The sequence below is a fragment of the Stegodyphus dumicola genome, chromosome 3, assembly GCF_044657685.1.
Source record: "Stegodyphus dumicola isolate Sdum_Otavi_A_Nest chromosome 3, ASM4465768v1".
Taxonomy (NCBI): Eukaryota; Metazoa; Arthropoda; class Arachnida; order Araneae; family Eresidae; genus Stegodyphus; species Stegodyphus dumicola.
Genome location: NC_140770.1, coordinates 152,810,229 through 152,834,741, shown reverse-complemented (window position 1 = coordinate 152,834,741; position 24,513 = coordinate 152,810,229). Strand labels below are relative to the sequence as shown.

The following is a 24,513-nucleotide window of genomic DNA, read 5'->3' as shown; positions in this document are numbered from 1 at the left end:
AGAATGTTTTTGTTTATATTTTATTTGCAGAATGTGCACGATGCCAGAATTTTAACTTTGTTCAAAATGATGCTGCTGTGCCTGGAGAGAAACCTGAATATGATGCTAAAATAATGTTTGGCAATTATTCATGCCCTGGAGCAACTGATCCTAAGCATCACACAGAATGCTGTAGTACTCTGGGAATGAGAGGTTGCTGTCCTAAAGCAAGATATTTCTATGAAATTGATAAAACGTAAGTAAAAAGAAACACCCATTTAGATTATATTTATTATTATTATTAGTCTTTGAGATAACATTCTGATTGTATTGAATAATTTTTAAAAAAGAAATAGTTAAATTAGAATGAAGTGAATTAAAATTACTGATCCTTTTTGGTTCTCCCCCCCTTTTTTTTTTTTTTTTTTTTTTTTTTTTTTTGTTTAGAAATAGCCATATTATTTCTCTGTTTGTATGTCTGATGAAAAAATGTAATATTTCTTGAAATATTCTTTTTTTCGTCTGTTAAATAGCTCTTGAATGTGTAGAAAGAAATGAGAAATCATGCTTATTGTTATGCATATAAGAAGCAAAATGATGTATTGAATCTAAATAATAACCAGAAGTTGCTTTTTTTTTTTTTTTTTTTTTTTTTTTTCTGTCAGTAAAACTAAAATGCTTTAATTAGCAAATCATGACTTTTTATGATTCTATTATGAAATTATGCTGAGCTTTAGATATTAGAATACTATAATCAAAGAACTTTGTCAAAAACTTCAGTCTTTTATTTTAGTTTGCCATGTCATTTGGCATGCACATAACAGATATTTTGATGTCTGATGTCTTCATTTTTTGTTCTGGAGATAATGATATGCTTGGTCTTGTTGATAATGACATGCTTGGTCTTGTTGGATAATGACATGCTTGGCCTGTTTTAGGCATTGGTTGATATCAGTAACTGCTTGGGGTACCAGTCTTTAAAGACTGCCAACTAAATTATTCTCATAAGTGACATTTAAACAAAGGCATGTATTACTTTGATTTATTGATTCAAAGTTTAATTTGTACATCCCATTCACCGTGTTAATCGCCTAAGGTACTGAGAATACTACAGCTTGTCTTATGTTTGGGGAAGTCTTTCTTATGTCCTAGTGTCAAGTTGGAGTTTTGGAAGCCATATACTTGTTTTGAGTGTGTTAAAGAAATTAAATTCCATGACAATTTAGCATTTTGAATACAATACAAAGTCTTTAATCCGGACTCATCGGGACTTCGGCGATTCTGGATTAGGGGTTTTTCCGGATTATAGATCATCAATTTAAATCTGGTAAGATGGCATGCAGAAATTATAAAATTAAAAATATGAAACCATAATTTCTGAAATAAAGAGCAATTATGATCTAAAGAATACCAAATTTACAAAAAAAAAAAAAAAGAGCTTAATATTTATTTGTTTACTTTATTAAACATTTCTTTCAATGTAAGTTGTTTAAGTTGCTTTGTTTTATGTGCCAATACTTTCTCTTTAATTCTATAAACAGACATAATTTCTTGTTCAGTTACAAAGTTCCTTAGTTCAAGTCCTGTAATTGCTGTACCGAGAATACCGACTAACTTGTCAATCGAAATTTTTTCATTTTCACTAACCTCTCTGTCACTTTTTCATGCCTTTATCCATTTTTTGCAGCAATTCCACTTTTTGTTTGATAGACCTCAAAACATGCTTTAGCTTTGTAGATAGATCCTTTGGCAGTTCCAGAATCGGAAACTCTTTTTGACATAATCAAAAGTTCAAGCTTACTTTTTATAAAATTGCTCTAACAGTCAGCAAAAAATAATAAGCCAGATCCAATTAGAAGATTAAGGAACAATGGAATCTGCAACATTAACTGAAATGGATAATTAGATAATTTTAGCCTAGCTTATACCATCCGTTATACATTAAATGCGCAGAAAGTTTGTAGCTTTGAGGTCCGGATTATAGATCATTCCGGGCATCTTCATATTTTGCTTGTCATTCAGATCTTTTGAATCTAACCTAAAGTGTCATTAAATGTTTTAACTTAAGAAACATTGATTGATAATTCTTCTACCGCTATTAGTTAATTTTTTTAGTTGGTTCCACTAAAATGCTATTATTAAATATGAAAATAAATACAAATAATTAAGAATACATAAATGAAAATGATTCCATTAACTAATTTAGGGGACTGGGTCCAGAAATGTGTATATATATGCATGTATGGATGTGTTCATGTATATATGTACATATGTATTATCTGTGTGTGTATAGGCATGTATGTACATCCAGTCCTTATAACAAGAGAGTACCTAATTTAATAACCTATTAATTTTTTAATTCCCTTGCATTTAGATTCTTTTCAGTTTTACAAAACGAAAACAGGAGTTGCCCTTAAAAAGTCGTTTTTGAGTCTTTCGGTCATATACATTCTGAATATTGTGCATCATAGCCAAAAAGTAGTCATCACTTTTAATATGGATCTATGGCTCGATACAATTCAGTAGCTTTCATATTTGGACATTCGATAAATTGGCAGAAAAAAGAAATGATTAAAACAAAAAAAAAATTTTTTTTGAGTCACACCATCTAAAATAAATATCTTAAATATGAAATACTATGTTTAAATATGTAAATAAATGCAAATAATTAAGAATACAAAAAACAAACTGATTTTAATTTAATAACACATTAAATTTTTAATTCCATTAAATTTCAGTATCTTCATAATTTAATAAAAAGTAACTTCTTAAACTAAAAAAATTCAGTACCTTTCATATTCTAACATAAGCCTTCTAAAAATAAATAAAATGGTAGATCTCATAATACACTATTACCAGGTAATTTTATTAGTATCCGTTCATTATTAATCCAACCATTAAAAACAATTAATAATCCAAACTATTAAAAATGATTTGTTTTAATTATGGCAAAGCATACAATGGCTATCTGCCTAAGGGAAATTGTCTTATATCCATATTATATGCAGAGAAACCACTGGAGAGTCCCATTGAAAAATGGGTGTAAATTGTATTAATGTCAATAGATCTGAATTTCCAGTATCTTCTGTGTGTACACTCAAGTTTTGAATTTTTAATTTTCTGAAGAAAGTATAGCATTCAATGCTTATTCTACGTCTTGAAAAAATTCTAATCCAGTTACTAATTTGAAAATGGTCTGAAAAAATATTTTAAAAAATTATACATTATTCAAGTATATTAGTGCTCTCTGTTCATTCTCAAAATGACTTAAATAAAACTGCAATAAATATACTAATATATGCAATTAAATATAAAACATCCACATTTCTGTGGGAAGAGCCTTTATGATGTTTTATCTCATTTTCCTGGAGTCTCTGAATCCATCTGGCTATTTGTTCTTCAGGAATTTTGAAATTCGATAGCCAGGTTAGGAAAGCATGATCGGTCTGCAACAAGGATTTTCTGCCGTAGAGATATTGAAGGAAATGTTCTATGGCTTTTACGATAGCGAGGAATTCTTTACAGGTGATGCAATAATTCTCTTTTGGTTTGAACAAGCACTATTACTTGCTCCAGTAGTCTATTACTCACTCTTGATCATCAATCATTAGGAAAAGGGCGGGTGTCGCACTTTCGTTGTTCACATCTGTGTCTAATATAAATTGTTTGTCAGTCTGCCGATATGCGTGCATGGGCATAGTTGTTAATGCTGCCTTCAGCTGATTAAAGGATCTTTCGCACTCCTGAGTCCACACAAATTATGTTTAGTCTCTGTTAATTTATGCAGAGGCCTTGCAATGTCAGAGAACCCCTTCGTGAATCTTCCATATTAGGTGCAGAATCCCAGGAAGCTCTAGTTGATGAATAGCCAGGGCATTCCTAGGCCTTAACTGCCAATACCTTCTCTGGATCTGTGCGGACACCTTTAAAAGAGATGACATGCTCCAGATAGGTGATTTCACTGCAGAATATTTATTTGTTTACTTTATTAGACATTGCTTTCAATATAAATTGTTTAATTTGTTTCGTTTTTTGTGCTAATACTTTCTCTTTAATTCTATAGACAGATATAATTTCTTGTTCAGTTATAAAGTTCCACTGTGCAAGTCGTGTAGTTGCTGTGTTGAGAATTTCGATTAACATGTCAGTCGAAATTTTTTTGTTTTTAATAACCTCTCTTTCATTTTCTTCACTATTGTTAGCGGTATTTTCTGGATCTAGAACCATATTACAATTTTCGCCGTCCATTAATTGAATGATGATTGGAGCATTGTCTTCTTAATGAAAAACTTCATTTCATCTTCATTTATTATCGCTTCTCCACTTTTCTTTACAAAAATCCATTAATTGGAAAATTTTACCTGTAGTTTGCAATATCCAAAAACCTTCAAATCATCATCATCATCCTCACCATGAAATATGATAGATGGCTATAAATTATGCTAAGCATATTTTAAAATATCTGGAGGCACATCCTCCCACAATTTTGCGATGCTCCTCACAGTAGATTTTATCCTAAAATATTTCAAAAATTCTTGAATAGTCTTGCCATTATTCAAGAAATTTAACATGGATTTTAAAAATGCTACTTTTATTTGGATTTCAGCGTGTGCACTATTCCGATATCCATAGGCTGAATGATAGAGTTCAGTTTAGAGAAAATAATAACATGGATACATCATTTTTCATTGAAACTTTAAGTGAAATATGAGTCAAACAATCTACAATCAGGACAATTTTTGTGTCAACAGGTAATTTAACAGAATTTAAATTTTGCCGAACCTCAGCTATGAAATAATTTCCAAACCAATCATACATTAACGCTTGTGTCATTCCTCCTTTTTTATTGTATGATATATAACAGGGAAAATCTTTACTCCTTTAAATGCTCAAGGTGGTGAATTTTTTTTCTGATTACAAAAAGTTTACATTCTGTGTTCCTGCAACATTGGCGCATATTAAAATTGTTTGTCTAGCTTTGGAATCTTTAATACCAGTTGAAGCCTTTTCTGTAGAGGTTGCTATGGTATTTCGCAATGCATATTGCCAAAAAAGACAAGTTTCATCAGCGTTGTAAATTTGTCCTGGAGATAAATGTTTCACTATTAATCACTGAGTTCAATAAATTCATATGCAAAATTAGCTCAGCAGCTTCAGCTTGGAGCTTTTTCACCTGAAATTTTTAGTTCATTATACCATGGCAGTTTTAATATTTGGTTAACCAATCTGTGAAATATGTGCACTCAATTTTTGAGTTCATTTCTTCATGAAATATTTTGGCTTGAGCCATTAGCATTGGAACCATCAATGGCATGCTCTCGCTGTCTGACCCATTCAGTCATCACTTTGCATGATCATCACTTTTGACGTAGTGAATAATTTTTTTGTTATGCATTGCGAGTAGGCTGTTGGAATCCAAAAAAAATTCAAAAAGTTCCTTTTTCTGTTATGTCATATACAGTTAACTTTTCCATGCCATACTCCTTGCATTGAGATGGATATACCTATAATCCATTTTTTGCAGCAATTCCACTTTTTGTTTAATGGACATTGAAACGTGCTTTCGCTTTCTAGATCCTCTTGCAACTCCAGAATTAGAAACTCTTTTTGACATAATCAAAGTTCAAACATTAATTTTCAAAAAAATGCTGTAATTATAACAGCCAGTAAAAAGTAATCAGCTGTATCAAATCAGAAAGTTAAGGACCAGCTCAATCTGCTATATTAACTGAAATTCTTTGAATCAGTAAAGTGAGTCTGTGTCCTGAATAAATAAATTCCCACATATACTTAAGCTTACTGAGGGCTGGCACTAGATATTTTGCCACCTGTTGCAGTCTGTGTGGGTCCTAAATTCTACTGCCAAGTGCCTCCTTAAGTTCTAAATTTTTGCTGCCCTTTAATTTTTGGTTCCAGTGTTTTTTGTAAATTTTTAAAATGTTATCATCTCTGAAATTTGTTACTCTGTGCTTCTCTAAATTCCAAAAATTTTGTCTTTTCTGCTGCCCGGTGCGGCCATGTGAGCTCTAGTGCTGGTTCTGGGTTTATGAGAATAAAAAGTCAGTTATTCTTAATTCAGATAGCACTAAATGATTTCAGGTAGCACCTTTGGCCTATGAGTATCATTAACAAAATCTATTTTTAGCATATGGAAAGAAATTTTTGTAAAATTTTTCCTCGTCAGCATTTAGCGCATTTAACTTAAATCTGTGATCATTGCATAGCGTAATATCAACATAAAAGGTTTCTATACTCTTTGTTATTATTACTAATGTAAAAAAAAAAAAATTTTTTTTAGGCATTGCTGCATGAGTCACTCAAGTTGTCATGTGTTGATAAACATGCAGTGATGAAAGTAAAATGTAATAAATATTGATTCACCAGGGATATAAAATATTAGTAGTCACAAAATCAACGATGTTTCTATGTGGAATGTTTCAGTTTGAGATGTAAGTAGATATGCAGCTTCAGAGCCAAATTATTGATCATACAAATTTATGCTAAAATGATTGTTTCAATCAATAATGAGGTATTTTATTTAGTGCCAAAGTGAAATTAAGAATCAGGATTCTCCACATGTTTTATTATGCAGAAAAAAAAAAATCAAATGTGCATATGTAAAGCATAAAAATAATTCCTAAAAAAATTTTTTGTTGGTGCCTTAAACGCTCTGATTTTAGATCATTCTGGATACTAGATGTCCGGATCTCGGACTTTGTACTGTATATGGATTTAAACTTTTACATTCTCACACTATTGTTTTTCAGGACCAAAAAACAAGTTGTAGAAAATTGGGACAGAGACTGAAAATTCGGGACATATGGGTCACCTTAAATGTTACCGTTTTTATTGTTTCATGCTACAATTTTATATCATATGCAGTGCTCTTTAAAGTTTTCCTTTGTATTTTTGTGTTACAATACAGTCAAAAGTCGTTAATTCGGACTCGTCGGGACTTCGGCGATTCCGGATTATCGATTTTTCCGGATTATAGATCATCAGTTTAAATCTCGTAAGATGGCATGCAGAAATTCTAAAATTAAAAATATGAAACCGTAATTTATGAAATAAAGAACAATTATGATCTAACGGGTATCAAAATTTGCAAAAAGAAAAAGCTTAATATTTATTTGTTTACTTTATTAAACATTTCTTTCAATGTAAGTTGTTTAAGTTTTGCTTCGTTTCATGTGATAATACTTTCTCTTTAATTCTATTAAACAGACATAATTTCTTGTTCAGTTACAAAGTTCTGCCGTTCAAGTCCTATAATTGCTGTGTCAAGAACACCGACTAATTTGTCAATCGAAATTTTTTTGTTTTCAATAACCTCTGTCACTTTTCTTCGCTATCGGAAGCGAATTATAATGACGAGGAACTTGTTTTAAATCATATCAAAGACGGAGCATATCGAGATGAAATACTACATTTGGTAAGGAATTATAAGCCAAATAAAATAAAAACATCTGCGCTGAAGATAAGGATAGTGCTGACAAATCAACTTCCAATTCATTAGGCGCCCGCCGCCGAGCAGCGTGAAATTGATAAACAGATTTCGGATTTCAAAACATACTTTCGCTTTAGATTCTTTACATATTAACAAATATATATCGGAAATTCTATTTGATATAATCGAAAGTTTAAGCTTACTTTTATAAAATTGCTCTTACAGTCTGCACAAAATAATAAGCCGGATGCAATTCGAAAATTAAGGAACAACGCAATCATCAACATTAACTGAAATAGATAATTAGATAATTTTAGCTTATACGTCCATTATACATAAAATGCGCATGCGAAAACGTATTCTGCACCTGCGCACATTCATATGCGCAGTTGTAAAAGGTCTTACGCGCACGCGTGAACGCCTCTGCGCATGTGTCAACGTGGCGCATGCGCAGAAAGTTTTTAGTTTTGATGTCCGGATAATAGATCATTCCGAATTATGGGTGTCCGAATTAACGACTTTTGACTGTATTATGTATCATTTCACACAAATTTCTAAAATTATAATTCACAGTTTCTGAGAAATCCATGATTTCATATATATAAAGAAAATTTTGGACATGAATGTAAATTAGGGAGGGGAAAATTTAAAGCTATGTTTCCTCATTAAAATTAAATTCATTAATAATCATTATTTTTAAGCCATACTTGGTTTATGTCTTATGTTTCCTATTTCAGTTTTAGTTTTATATTTCACCCCATATATAATGGTTGTGTGTTCCACAGAGTTGCTGCTGTTATTGCCATATCTGTGACATCTCTCAGCATTGTAATTACCATTGTAGTTGCTATCTGCTGTTTTTGGTCTCGATGTCCTTTATATTCAGCATGTAGAACAGAATTTTCTCCAGATATTGCGACTTATGGTAATATGTTTACTTTTAAAATTTGTATTCTAAACATTTTTCTTTCTCTTTTTCTGTGTATGACTATTGAAATTTGTTAACATGTATATTATTAAAATTTTAAAATCTGTACTGATATTATGCCTAATTTTATTAGTGAGTAAGGAAGACAATATTGATATGGATACAATGCCTAGAGAATTATCTGGAAAAGGAAGCAACAAGTTTTCTCCCATTAATATAAGTAATGGCAACTTACCAGTGGGAGGTATGTTCATATATATGTTTATTAAATGATTTAACAGTACTATTGAATGAAAATCTTGCATTTAATTGATATTGACTATTTGCCAACATTGATTGTAATATTCATTAATTTTCAGAATAAATTCAGTTTTAGTTATGCTGAAATATAATTTATTTTTTATACAGACTTATGTTCTTTGAAGAAATGTATTAAAATTAGATTTAATAGAAACTAAAATTAAAATTACTATGCAATTTTTTTTAGAAGAGTAATTATTTTTTATCTTTAATTAGCACAGAAAATGAGGTTCCAGTATTTGAAATCAGTAATTCTGAATTTGAAATCAGTGTTAGTGCTGCTAGGGGTATATGTGCTCAGTCTTTTGCAAAAATTGCAAATACCCTCTCCCCCCCCCCCCCAAAAAAAAACTAGAAGCTTAGTAACTGCGTGCAAATGTGTTTCCTATGTGCTTTTAAAATTCACCACTTTCAGATGATAATGACTTTTACTACACAATGATATCTTACATTCTGAATGTTTCATGCAACAAATGTCCAGTATAATGAATGTATCGGTTCTTAGCTGAGATAATGTAATAAGATGCAGATAAAGACTTCCTACCTGAACTACGTTATTTTATTGAACTATAAATAATGCTGTCATATTAATATCAAGTCATTTATTTTTTAACTCTAGTAATAAAACTGATTTTCTCATAAAATATTGGATTTCAAAAAGAAATCCGGTGCTACTTTGGTAGACGGTTGCACAGATTTTGGCGATTTTGTTTTGCCGAGCGATACGACTTATGGTAAACCCATTGCTAGACAAGTTGTTTATGGTATCCGATACTTTGTTATCATTTTATTTAAAAAATAATGCATTTTATTATGCATAAATTCCGTGTTTTAAATATTATTTGTGACTTAAATAATAAAAATGAATTTATTTTGCATTTTTATTTGAGATAAAAATTTTATTGTTTATGATATTTTATGGAATTTTATGTTGTGAATGATGTAATGAATGACATCACAAAATATTTTAAAAGTAATTGGTTTTAATATCTATAAATTTAATCTAATGTTTTAAACATTATTTATGGCTGTTAAATATTAAAATACAATTTAATTTTGCATTTTTTTTAAATATGATTTTATTATGAATGATTATTTAAATAATTTTAATTCTATGCATGATGTAATCAGCTCCCTGATTGGTTACTGAATATTTGTGCATTACCGCGCCATTTTAAAATTTTATTGTTCATCTCTTCGAATTCCTCACGTTTCATAGCGAATGGATGTGTCCGTTTCGAACATGAATGTTGTTGTTGGTAACTAATAAGAATTATTGGTATCAGAATAAAAAAATTGCTGTTTGAGACCTTATTTTGGCGAACCTTGCTTTCTCTCCCCCCTGCCCCCCCCTTTTTTTTGTGTGTGTGTGTGTGTGTGTTTCTTATCAATATATGACAGGTTAAAAAAGGTAAATACATAATTTTCTTTTACTTCATAATTGTATACTTCAATTTTTATTAAAAAAAAATTAATACAATGTTTTCAAAAATTCCTGAGATATTTATTGCCGCATATGTTTTAATGTTAAATAATTAAATCCTATAAAACTTATTTTAAAATATTTAAGTAATATTTTAATCCAATTAAATGTTGTGCAATGTTTTTATAGCAGTGTTTTTATTCTGTTATATGTAAGTAATAATTTAACCTTACTTTAGCATTTTATAGTCTTAATAAATGTATTTATTTATATTTGCCAGCCATCTTAAAAAACAACATTTTCAACAAACAATTAATCCATTATTTTTAACGATATTTATTTTTTTTTTTAAGTTTTGAATACTTTACTATATGCGTAAAATACGTAAAAACAGCATTTTTCAAAATGGCTGACGACTGTAAAAACTGCGCCAATGTAAATCGCCAAAAATCCGTGCAACCGTCTACCAAAGTAGTACAGTCAAAAGTCGTTAATCCGGACTCGTCGGGACTTCGGCGATTCCGGATTATCGATTTTTCTGGATTATAGAACATCAGTTTAAATCTGGTAAGATAGCATGCAGAAATTATAAAATTAAAAATATGAAACCATAATTTATGAAATAAAGAATAATTATGATCTAAAGGGTATCAAAATTTACAAAAAGAAAAAGCTTAATATTTATTTGTTTACTTTATTAAACATTTCTTTCAATGTAGGTTGTTTAAGTTGCTTCGTTTCATGTGATAATACTTTCTGTTTAATTCTATTAAACAAACATAATTTCTTGTTTAGTTACAAAGTTCCTTAGTTCAAGTCCTATAATTGCTGAGTTCAGAATACCGACTAATTTGTCAATCAAAATCTTTTCGTTTTCAATAACCTCTGCATCACTTTCTTCACTATCGGAAGTGAATTATAATGACGAGGAACTTGATTTAAATCATGTCAAAGACGGAGTACATCGAGATGAAATACTACATTTAGTAAGGAATTATAAGCCAAATAAAATAAAAACATCTGCTCTGAAGATATGGATAGTGCTGACAGATCAACTTCCAATTCATTGTGCACTGCGTCGTTTCCCTTCCCCCGCAGAGCAGCGTGAAATTCATAAACATATTTCAGAATGATTAGATCATCAAAGATATGCCTTTATCCATTTTTTTGCAGCAATTCCACTTTCCGTTTAATGGACTTCGAAACATACTTTCGCTTTGTAAATCCTTTACATATTAGTAAATATATATCGGAAATTCTATTTGACATAATCGAAAGTTCAAGCTTACTTTTATAAAATTGCTATAACAGTCTGCAAAAAATAATAAGCCGGATCCAATTCGAAGATTAAGGAACAACACAGTCTGCAACATTAACTGAATTAAATAATTTTAGCTTAACTTATACCGTCCGTTATACATTAAACGTGCGTGCATAAACGTATTATGCACATGCGCACACGCATATTCGCAGCCGTAAAGTTCTTACGCTCACGCGTAAACGCCTTTGACACATGCGCAGGAAGTTTATAGCTTTGAGGTCCGAATTAACGACTTTTGACTGTACCAGAAATCCAATATGAAAACTGTTGTCACAAAAGTATAATATAATTATATGCAACATGAACATTATAGTTATTAAAATATTTATGGGCTAATTTTGAATTATTTACATTTTATGCCAGTTAATTTACTTCCATGCCAGTAATGAAAATTAAGTTAGAAATGACCAAGTAATATTGCCTATTCTGAAAACAATAATAAAATTAAAATATAAGCCTAAAATACTAATTCAGAAGTCAAACAACAAAAATCAGCATTATTTTCAAAATTTTCACAGGACTAGTTTCGATGGTTTTACCGAACCACCATCCTCAGCTGCAAAACTGCAAATGAATAAGATAAGAAATAATGATTAGTTAAGATAAGAAAGCCTGGACAAGAATAAGCAAGTGATGCCATTTGTTGATGAAACCAGAACTAAAACATAATTTCTTTAAAGGCCGAAGGCAAAGATCGAGTGGAATTAGGATCGTTAACTAGAACAGAAAGATTTTTTTGAATGTGAAATGCCTCTAGAAAATCCAGTTCTCCAATGGAAGATGTTTTTTGAATAATTTTGGCAGCAGAAAAATTGAAAGTGTGATTTTCGGACCAACAATGTTGAGCAACAGACGACTTCTGTGTTTCCTTTTTTCTAACATATGCCTCATGTTCTGTGACGTGAAATTTTAAGGCTCTCTTAGTTTGGCCTATGTAAATTAAACCACACTGCCAAGGATTCCTAGAAATAACCTAGGTATTCATATCTGGAAGGGGATCCTTGAGTAGGGAACTCGGAATTTTATTGATGGGAGAATAAACAACCTGAAAATTAAATTTCTGCAAAATATGTGCAACTTTATAGCTAATTGATGGAAAGAAGGAAATGACAACAGAATTTTTATAATCTCTTAAAACAAGAGTGTGCCTTTTAGTGTGTTGAGATGAGAATTTTTTAACTGCTTGATTAATAATGTTGGGTGAGAAGCCCCTGTCAATAGCTATTGCTTTTAAATAATTTAGTTCTTCATCAAGGGATAGTTTGGAGGAGCAAACTTGAAGAGCACGGAAAACATAGGAATAAAATGAAGCTAACTTTTATTTAGTCGGATGACATGATTTAAAGTGTGGTTTAAGGCAAACGGATGAAGGTTTACGGTAAACCGTAGTACTGAAGTCGAATGTGTTGTGTATGACCAGAATGTCGAGAAACAGAAGAGAATTGCAAGTCTCAAGTTCAAAAGTGAACTGAATAGCAGGATAAATAGTATTCATTATTGAAAGAACTTTATTTAAATCATCTTTATTACCTTCAAATAGGGTAAACGCATCATGTACGTAGCGGAACCATACCGGGAGGTTTAAAGTTTCAAACAATTTTGATTCATAATAATGCATGTAGATATCAGCCAGGATGGAACTGATGGGGCTTCCCATGGCTAATCCCTCAGTTTGCTTGTAATATTTATTTTGGAAAACAAAATGTGTTTGTTTCAAACAGAGTTGAATGAGAGAAATTAGCTCATCAATTTCGATGCAAGAGAAATGAAATTCGCGAAGTTCTGGTTTCTAGACATCTTAATGCACCCTCCACTGAAACATTGGTGAATAATGATTTTACATCAAAAGCAACCATGAGTAAATTTCTAGGAGAAATGTTTTGAACCTTTTTTACAAACTCTATTGAATTTTTTATGGTGTAAATGTTATTGTCTAATAGAGTTGAAAATCTAGAAACTAAATATTTAGCTAATGGATACGAGGCAGTACCTAAATTTGATACAATAAGGCAAAAATAAATACCGTTTTTATGAATTTTGGGAAGAGCATATAATCTGACACAATTCGCAACAGATGGGATAAGTGAATGTTTTAAGTTGCTTGAAATGATTTGTGAAGATTTGATCGCAGTTTTTATTTTTGACAGGTCCGAAGATGAAGGATCTTTAGGGATCGAATTATATGGTCCTTCATTTAAGAGTTTAGTGACAACATCGATATAAGTGTTCTTTTCCATAACGACTATCTGGCCACCTTTGTTAGCTGTTGTTCTGCTTTGAATCTCAGCTGGCATTAGTGCATTGTTTACACAATCTGGAGTTGTAGATTTCTCTTGTTCAGAAATTTGTTGTGGTAGAATATATGCTGGCTTTATTCTGTCTATCATTACATTTACTTCTTTATTCTTCATCCTGAGAGTAAAATATTTTGATGAATGATTGAAAACAAAATATGGACTTCATATGGTGGTTCGAATAACTTTCAGACTCTATCAATACGGGGGGAAAAAACGTGAGAGTTTGAGCATGAATCTTCATGCACAGATAATTTAGGGCTACCTTTCTGATGAGTTTCCCTTGGCTGGATTAATTCCATATACTTTTGTAGTTGCTTGAAATTCAGTTGTCTAGCATTGGTATAAACAGGTTGTCCTGTTGTTGTAATATATTCTCAAAATCAGGCTTAGGTATTGATACTGATAAATTTGGTTTTGTGAAATTTAGGTATTGTTGCAAAAAATAGCATATTTAGAATTTTTATCTAGAGTACTAATAGAGTTATCAAAAAACACTGCTGTTACATTACTTCAAACAGACAGGTTAATTATTCCATCAATTATTTATTATGAATGTCAACTAAAAATTTTAATTTTATTTAGAAAATCAGCTCCTATAATAGCTTTATCAACTTTAGCTAATATAACTAAAATTGGAATTTTCTTTTAAGTACTAAATTTAAAATTAAAATTTTAATTCTGTAAGTGGAAATTTCCATTCCATTTGCTGTGTTTAATTTAAAATCAACTGTTGTATTATGTTGAGTTGCAAGAATGAAGCTAACATCAGCACCTTAATTTACTAAGAACTACAGTCCTGTGTTTTTGTCCTTGCAATCTCATTTTGCTGTTGCTTTTACTGGTTTGCCTGTATCTTTTCTATTTTTAATATCAAATTAGTCATATAGATGGCAGTAGATGTCCACTAAGTGATAGTTTGTTGAATCTATTTTGTTCTGTTCCAGTTGGTTCAAAATCATGCGCTTGTTTTGTTTCACATCTTTTTGCATGACTTGCAAAATTTTTATCTTACAGTGCTTATATTTTTGCATGTGTTGTACTTTTGATTTGATGAATTTATTGATGTACGAGTAGTTAAAACTGTTTTTTATCATAAAATAATGGCTGATTTAGAATGTATACAACTAATTTCTTTTGATTCAGAATCTGGTTTCTGTAAAGAGTCTAAGAGCAGTGAAAGTTTTCTAGATGACTTAATACTAGTACAAAAGACATGGCAGTAATTTGCAATTTCGATTGGATACTATCATTTGAATGATTAAAAGGTATGCAACAGCAGAAGGCAGAAGAAGATTTTCTTGGATATTTAGCAGTTCCACTAAGACAAGCAGGAAGACATTTTTAGAGGTGATTTTATCTTTCGGGGGGGGGGGGGGGGGGAACGACTGTGACCTCTAAGATAGTGCTATGTTTGTTCACTGAAGAATAATGATAACAGCAAAAGAATTTTTTTAAAAAAACTTGATATTTTTGTATGAATCATGATATTGAACTGTACCTCTCGCCTTGTTTTAAGATATATCAAACTATATCAGATCTTTAAAAAAATAATAATAATGTGGGCACCACGTGAATTTCTTGTACAACCTACTGAGTAATATACGATTTTTGCTGCATTTTGTTTAAACTTATTTTGTTGAATTTCATAGATATATATTGTATTATGTTGGATTTGGAGTGATTGACAACAACACTTGATGAACAATTTATTAGCCACTATTACTTAGAACAGCTCCAAAAACACATTTACAGTCATCAAAAAACTGCCACAAACATGCTGAAATTATCAGTAACACAAAGCTCAGGCTATAATGGTGAAGACGGCTTCATGGCAAAGCACTAGAATACAGCTCCCAATTCAATTTGGTCATTTGGTATACTACTCTGCATGCATGCAGGGTTTATACAGTCAAAAGTCGTTAATCCGGACTCGTCGGGACTTCGGCGATTCCGGATTATCGATTTTTCTGGATTATAGATCATCAGTTTAAATCTGGTAAGATGGTATGCAGAAATTACAAAATTAAAAATATGAAACCGTAATTTATGAAATAAAGAACAATTATGTTCTAAAGGGTATCAAAATTTACAAAAAGAAAAAGCTTAATATTTATTTGTTTACTTTATTAAACATTTCTTTCAATGTAAGTTGTTTAAGTTGCTTCATTTCATGTGACAATGCTTTCTCTTTAATTCTATTAAACAGACATAATTTCTTGTTTAGTTACAAAGTTCCGCTGTTCAAGTCCTATAATTGCTGTGTCGAGAATATGGACTAATTTGTCAATAGAAATGTTTTCGTTTTCAATAACCTCTCTGTCACTTTCTTCACTATTGGAAGCGAATTATAATGACGAGGAACTTGATTTAAATCATATCAAAGGCGGAGTACATCGAGATGAAATACTACATTTAGTAAGGAATTATAAGCCAAATAAAATAAAAACATCTGCTCTAAAGATAAGGATAGTGCTGACAGATCAACTTCTAATTCATTGCTCACCGCGACGTTTCTGCCCCCCCCCCTTGCCGCAAAGCAGCGTGAAATTGATAAACAGATTTTGGATTTCAAAACATACTTTCGCTTTGTAGTAAATATATATCGGAAATTCTATTTGACATAATCGAAAGTTCAAGCTTACTTTTATAAAATTGCTCTAACAGTCTGCAAAAAATAATAAGCCAGATCCAATTCGAAGATTAAGGAACAACGCAATCTGCAACATTAACTGAATTAGATAATTTTAGCTTAGCTTATACCATCCGTTATACATTAAATGTGCGTGCGTAAACGTATTATGCACTTGCGCACACACATATTCGCAGCCGTAAAGGTCTTATGCGCAGGCGTAAACGCCTATGCGCATGCATCAGCGCGACACATGCGCAGAAAGTTTGTAGCTTTGAGGTCCGGATTATGGGTGTCCGAATTAACGACTTTTGACTGTATAGCTTTTGGGCTGCTTTCGATAACATTCTGGGCCAAACCAGTAAGAATTAGTTCCAGAAGATTTTTCATCCGTCTATGGCATGTTGCCAAATGGGCAATATCTTGCCAAATATGGCAAACGTGCCTTCCCGTACCATTTTCTGGGAACCCTAAACCCGCCTTGGAAGGAAGCTGTCTTACCACCACTCGACATTTTGTAACTATACTTCTGATTCAATGAATTCAGTTCTCACTTCGCAGCAAAGCAAAGATATAAAAACTCAAAACATCATCACTAAAAATTGAAAAATACAAAAAACACATAAAACACCAAATACATTTAAAAAACAAGTTTTAAATTAAAATTAGACTTGCAAAAACAAGCAATTTGGCCGGTGGACAAGAAGGCAGAATTTTCGGTGCATAGAACTGAAAGCTTATACTTTTGGTCTCACTTGGCAGATACTGAGTTAATTCGGTATTCTGCTAAGTTTAAAATGTAAGTAATGGCTAAGAATAAAGAAACTGAACTCACTGAGCCAAGTAACCGAGTAAATATACGTATAGTTATATACTTTTGGTGCAGCTTATTGCAACCAAAAAGGAAGGTGCACATCTACATGCTATAGCAGTCCCGTATACAAAATTTCAACGTACTACTGCTACTCGTTTTTGAGTTATGTGAGATACAGACATACATATGTACATCATGAAAAAAATCTCTTCTGAATCTATTTTAAATCCATTTTTTTAATCTGTTTTTGGGAAAAGAGACCTTTATTCTGTCTGTATGTACACATCTCATACTAAAGCATCCTTCAGATGGATTCGAGAGCTGTCAAAATGGATATTTTCATTGAAATATGATACCCAAAATTTTTCATGATTCCAATACTTCCTTTACTTCATACAAGGAAGTAAAAAAACTAAGTAATTTTATTTTTTATATATACAACTGTAAATATAACTTCTGTGTTAGGTGTTTCTATAGGAAGAAAAGAACTTCAAAGTAAAATGTTTTTTTTTTTTTTTTTTTTTTTTTTTTTTTTGTAAAAAAATTGTTCTAAATGCTTACAATTACAGATGTTTCTTTTAATGATATTTACCTGTTTACAAATGTAAAATGAACAAAAAATACAGTAAAAAAAAATGTGATATTATTTGTACCGAATTTGGGAAAACAATGAAACTGTTAAGCATTTAAATATTATATTAACTATTCCCAACTTTTGCAAGGGAAAATTTTTATATTATTATTTTATTTAATATTAACCATTCCTAGACTTTATAAGGGGAAATTTTTATACTATTATTTTATTTAATATTACCATTCCTAGATTAAGGGAATATGTTTGTAATTTTTTTAAATCAATATTATTATTATTGCTGGTGGTCCTGAGGTTCAGATGTTATCAGGTTGATAAAAAAGTAATTTTGGTTTTTTAGTGTTAGTTACTTAGTTTTCTCTATACAAATATTAACTTTAATCAATCAATTATCTTCCATTCTGATTGATGACCTTTTGCCATCTTTCTGGTAACTCCATGACTCCTCACTCATAAAATTTATGGTCTTTATCAGCAGAAAACTCTACCAAGTGTGATTTAAGGTCATTGTTATTATTAATTTTTTTACGATTTAAGAAGTTTTGCAAATTTCGAAGTAATTGATAAGCTGATGGTACAGGGTCGGGTCTGTATGGGAGGAATGTGACATCATCACCAAGTTCTAATAATTTCATATGTGTTCCTTAAAAATGGGTGAGGCCTTGCATTATCATGGTGAAACAAAATTCCTTTGTGATTTGCCAGTTCAGACTTTTTTTCTTTGATTGCTTCCTCTGATTTCACAAGTTATTGGCAGTAAACATCTGAGTTGATTGTTTCATTGCTTGGAAGCAGCTCAAAATACACGTCTTTGTAATTCCATCAAATTGATAGCATGATCTTTTTCTAAAGCAAGCTGATTCATCATGCTTAGACCATTATCTTTTTTTATTGTTAATGTAGATGATCCATTTTTCATCATCAGTGATAATTCATTTTTAAAAAGGGTCAATTCCAGTACATTTGAAATGTGTATTGCAAATATTGATTTGTTGCATTGAGTGAATTTCTTTCAATTTGTGCGCAACCCAAATATCGAGTTTCGTAATGTGTCCAAGACATCTTATGTGATTTTCAATTGTTTTGTGTGATACGTTTAACTTTTTTTGCTGTCTCTCACTCAGTTACCGTATTTGACGGCATATAAGATGCACTTTTTTTCCTAAATTTGGTCTCAAAAAAATTACCTGCGTCTTATACGTTAAGGACACAGGTTAACTTTCAATACTGAATGCTATTTTTAGCCCGGATAAAGGTCTAGACACACATAACTTTTTATAGACACATAACTTCTGTCCCCAAAAAGCGCCAAAGCACGAAGCTCATGTCGAAGTTCGAACAGGTTCGACGGTCACATTATGTCTATGGAGCCTTTCCTTCTTTACATAGACTTTCTTTGACTCAGCTGACACATTTGTCGGTATCAGTGCTACTCTGTATAAACATGTCGGTATCGGTGCTTAAACCTATTTGTTTAAAAAAAAAATCTGATGTGTACACCACGTGACTTCCTTGTACGGAATATTAAATTATATGCATTTTTTCTTGCATTTTATTTAAGCTTATTAGATTGAATTAAACCTACTTCGCCAACAGCGCATAAACCACAATAGAATAAATGCATTCTTTAAAATTCACTTTGTTTACCATAGCGACACTCTGGCGCTAGGTTTACTTAACAGTATTATATTTCATTCATATTATAACTCAGAATGCACAAAATGTATATCATTTAAAGAATTATCTAATCGTTGCCACATGCTCTATTCAAATACTATAATAAAGCTAGAACAATGTACAAAAGAAATTAAGCAAACCAAACAAAAAAGAAACTGTTTTTCACAGACGATTGAGTATTTCTGATTCAATTAATTCAGTTCTCACTTCACGACAAGGCAAAAATACAAAAAAAACTCAAAATATCTGTATTAAAAGTTGCTAATTATTAAAAATTAAGTAAATCTTTAACACTTATTTCCTCGAAAAAATTAAAGAAAAGATCAAGCATGATTTAAAGTGCAATAATAAATGAAGGTGTTTATCTTTGTTGTTGCGAAGCTACGTTTCTGTAGATTGGCAATAAATTCACTACTCTGCTATTTCAAATGTAAACAAGCAATGGCCGCCATCAAAAAATTATTAGGCGTAGCGGCACTTAAACAACTTTTAAATCGTTGATAATTCTAAAAGTATTGCATACAGATTTACTAAAGGCATAAAATCCTTAACCGGAAGATAAAAACAACATAATTCAATCATTTGTAAAGCAAAAAATGTACAATTTACAAACATATAAGAGTAAAGAAACTGAGATCACCGAGCCAGGTAATAGAGTGGATATATATATAAATATATTTATATACGTTTGGTGCGGCCGATTGCAACCAAAATACAAGGTGCACATCTACATGTTATAGCAGTCCTATATACAAAATTTCAACGTTCTGAGGTTACTCGTTTTTGAGTTATGCGAGATATGTACGTACGCACGAACATACAGATGCCACGAAAAATTCTCTTCAGAATTAATTTTAAAGCAGTTTTATAATTTTTTTTACGGAAAAGAGTATTTTATTCTGTTCTTACGTACAGATATCACGCCAAAAACATTGTTAAATTGCATTCGATAGCGATCAAAATGGATATTTTCGTTGAAATATGCTGCCTGAAACTTTTCGCGATTACAGTACTTCCTTTTTACTTCGTACAAGGAAGTAAAAAATACCCTTGAAAATATGACTACAGGAAACAAGAGATTAAGCTATACATTTCAGTATAAACTAGGAGTGTTAAACTACGCCAAAGTGCATGGAAACACTGCAGCAGCAAGGCTTTTCGGTCCACCACCTACCGAAAAAATTATACGTACCTGGCGACTGCAGAAAGATCAACTGAAGACTGCTAAAAAACAAAAATATAACCTTCGATACCCAGCTCCATCTTGGCCTAAACTTGAAAATGCCGTAAAAATGTGAGTGATAGATAAGAGGAAATCTGGGATAAATGTTTCAACAAAAATGATAATCAATGAGGCCAAAGGATTTGCAGAAAAACATGGGAATCAGAACTGCTCAGGGTCTGAGGGCTGGTGCTACAGGTTCATGAAAAGGTAGGCTTATCGATGCGCACAAAAACAATTGCACAGAAAATGCCAGCAGATTATGAAGAAAAAATACTAGCATTTCATAGGTTTGTTATAAATGCACGCAAGAAAACTTCTTTTGAGCTCGGTCAAATAGGAAATATGGATGAAATTCCACTCACATTTGATGTACCATCCAACAAGACTGTGAGTATTAAAGGGTCTAAATCAATAACCATAAAAACCACAGGTCATGAAAAAACCCGATATATGGTAGTTCTAACATGTTGTGCTGATGGCACAAAACTACCGCGTTTTTCATATTCAAAAGAAAAACTCATCCGAAAGAAAAACTTCCAACGAATGTAATTGTTCATGTTCGTCCGAAAGGCTGGATGGATGAAGCTGGAATGAAACTGTGGCTACAGAACCTGTGGGAGGCGACCTGGTGGACTCTTACAAAAACCCTCTCTTTTGTTTTTGGATCAGTTTAGCGCCCATAGAACTGAAACCATAAACAATAAAGCAAGAGAATTAAACCCCAGATAGCTGTCATTCCTGATGGATTGATTAGCCAATTGCAGCCTTTAGATGTATCAGTGAATAAACCATTTAAGGAAAAAGTGTGAGAACGATGGAACAAGTGGATAGGAGAGCCACATCACGCCCTCAGGTAGAATGAAGCGGCCCTCTATTTCACAAGTGTGCGAGTGAGTAAAAAGATCTTGGGAGGACGTAAAGGCTGAAGTAATTGTTAAATCCTGTAAGAAGTGCGGAATCAGTAATGCTTTTGACGGAACAGAAGACGACGCATTGTTCAAAGAAGGTGATACTAGCGATGACGGAAACAGTAGTAATGACGATATTCTCGTTTTCAATGATGATGATAGTGAAAAGGATTTTTATGGTTTTGAAAGTGATTAAAGTCTAATTTCATGATAGGCAACATTTACCTTGAATCTGTGTTTTTTTGTTGTTTCTGCTTTATTTTGTATTATGTTTGATTGCTTGCCGTTCATTCATTTATTCATTATTGAAATTTACATATCATGTTCAAAGTAGCTTGCCGTTTGTTAATTTTCCTTAATAAAAATATGTTTGGTAATTGCATTCAATGATTGTTTATTTGGCTTTTACGAAATGTGGGAACTAAAAGAAACCACGTTTTAAGTTGTGGTACCGCGCTGTTGCGTGGACTATTGAAACATTTTTTTCTTGTGTGTAGCCTCCTAAATAAGGATGCGTCTTATATGCCGTCAAATACGGTATATGATGATTCTATTCAATTACGGCTTTAATTTTGTCATACTCAACCTCAAAATGTTGGTCACCTTCATGTGAAAAATCTGCAGAGCGAAATTTTTTAAACCAATTTTGACACATGTGTTCTGTTAAGCAATCAACACTATAAATTTTTCTCATCTTTTTGTGAGCCGCTGTCTTGCCTTTATTAAAATAGAATGGTAAAATATATCGAAAAAAAAAATTTTTTTACCCCGTGTTAAAATTGACCATACACAAGCAGTTGTAAAAAAAAATATGCCAAATTTGTTTCTATAACAACCTAAAAGTGTCAGTTGCCAAATCTGAAAAATGAAGTATACTTATAATCTTATAGTAGTACTATAAGATTGACAGAAGAATAACAAAATGAATATAATGCTGTCTATTTCTGTAAACCAAAATTACTTCCTTGTCAACCCAGTAGACCAAATGTTGGGTATCCAAATTTCGGACCTTGTACGGGATAAAGTGTTTGTTATAGAGTAGATTTTAAGCATAAAAATTCAACTTATGTTTATAAATGCATTAAGATTATAGTGTAAGAAATTAATTCTATATGAAATTAATAGTTATTTTATTAAATGTTTTTTAATAGTGGAGGTTGATACCAAGTAATTTTTTGCATTGGAAGAAAACTGCACCAAGGAGAGAATAGTACAAGCAAGGAAGTGAAGAAATATGTATATTTTCCTGCCTTCTTGTGGCTGACTTTTGTTGCTGTGATATTTTTATTAGATTTTATATAGCACTGTTTGAAATGCATCTGTGCATTTCTTATGATAAATCAGTGATTCCTGATATTTCAATTTTTTTTTTTTTTTTTTTTTTTTTTTGTGTGTGTGTCTATATTATATATCAAGATGATAATGGAACTTGTATGTCAATTTATTGAAAATGCACAACATCTGAAATGTTCTCCACATTTTTAAAGTATTATTTAGTATACTTATGAACATGTGAGCTAATGTGTGCATTAATTCCCATCTTTTGAAGTGTTAATTTTCGAATTAGAATATTTTAGAGGCTCTGTTGTCTGCTAAAATTTAGAACTGAAGCATCAGTTTTCAAAATCATTTAAAGAAGCAGATCTTAATATAATAAAGGTTTTAAGCATTAATTTATGAATCGTTATTTTTATGGTGTTGTATTTCGATGTGAAAGCAAATGTATCAGTTGTGTAAGTGAAACAGTCATAGCACAGTTGAATGATTACTCAAAGTTTAAATTGAATATGGCACGTTTTTTAAATGGTTTGAGTGAAAGGTACTCTTTATGATATGAAAAAGACATGAGATTTTTCATAATTTTGTTTTTCAAATTTGTGAAGATGAAACTGTATATAGTTAAAGAATTAATTCTTGAGATACAGAATTTTGTATATGTGTCTTTGCAATTGTTTTCAAGTAACCAAAGTGATTCATTGTTTTAACACATTATCACCTTTTAGTTTACAGTTTGACTGTGCCATTTTTAACTTAAATTTCTCCTCTCCCCTTAATATCATAATTTTAAATAATTGTCAGGGACATTTATTTTCAGTGTACTTTATATTGTTGCTTGTTTGCAGGAAAGAAATTTTGTTCAGAAGCATATCAATGTGCGATACTTAAAGATTCTATTATATTATGAAGTTCAAGAGGCATATGCACCAGGAATTGGGTAATAGATTTTCTGCGATGTCTTTAGTTTGTAATATTTTTCTTAAAATCTTTTAGTCACAAAAACTGTATTTTTATTTGAATTGCCATATCCTCTGAGATATGTAGCTGTACTTAATATTTCATATGCAGATTTATAATCTGCCATTTTATACATGAGTATATAAACCACACTTTTCACTGACTTCACAGAGCTGAAACATTTTAGTGCTTGCAGCTTAAAATTTTTAGTGTATTTAATTCAGTGAATTCTTCAGTGTATATCAAGCATTTTGATAATTAATATTGTGTACTTAAGTGCATAACAATGTAATGTTGGTATTGTATTGATAAAACAGTGTGAAGTTATTGCCTTTCTGTCGTTTTCTGTCGTCTTATACTATGTATTTAATTGAAAATACCTGTGAATTGATGTATTACTATATAGAAATGAACCTCTGTTTTTATACCAGATGGACATTCTTTTTAGTAAGAAATTAGTGGGAAAAAAAATGAAAGAAAATCTCAGTGTTGTTCTCATTTTAAAATAAGTCTTTCGTTTTTAAACTCAGAAATGCACTGTTAAATTAACTAAGTATTGCATTTAAAATTTTTCTGTTACTTGTTAGATAAGTACCATTTGATGGCATGCTTTTCTGGTTACAGAAGTTGCCACAATTAAAATTGAATTTCATATTTATATGTAATTAAATGTTAAAAAAGCAAGAAAAATTAATATTCTCTTTTTATTTTTGTCTTTGCTTATAAATACGTAAAAAT

The 24,513-nt window shown here is 31.3% G+C and overlaps 1 protein-coding gene across 1 annotated transcript in view; it reads left to right on the top strand.

Annotated features, from left to right (window-relative positions):
* LOC118193251 (uncharacterized) overlaps nucleotides 1-24,111 on the top strand; it is a 34,738-nt gene extending 10,627 nt beyond the window's left edge. Inside the window, exons 2-5 of the mRNA XM_035364304.2 lie at nucleotides 31-235; nucleotides 8,212-8,351; nucleotides 8,488-8,598; nucleotides 22,692-24,111. Of these exons, the coding sequence (XP_035220195.1) occupies nucleotides 31-235; nucleotides 8,212-8,351; nucleotides 8,488-8,598; nucleotides 22,692-22,711 (476 nt within the window). The 3' untranslated portion in view covers nucleotides 22,712-24,111. The remainder of the gene's footprint in view (nucleotides 1-30; nucleotides 236-8,211; nucleotides 8,352-8,487; nucleotides 8,599-22,691) is intronic.
* The last annotated feature ends 402 nt before the right edge of the window (nucleotides 24,112-24,513 follow it).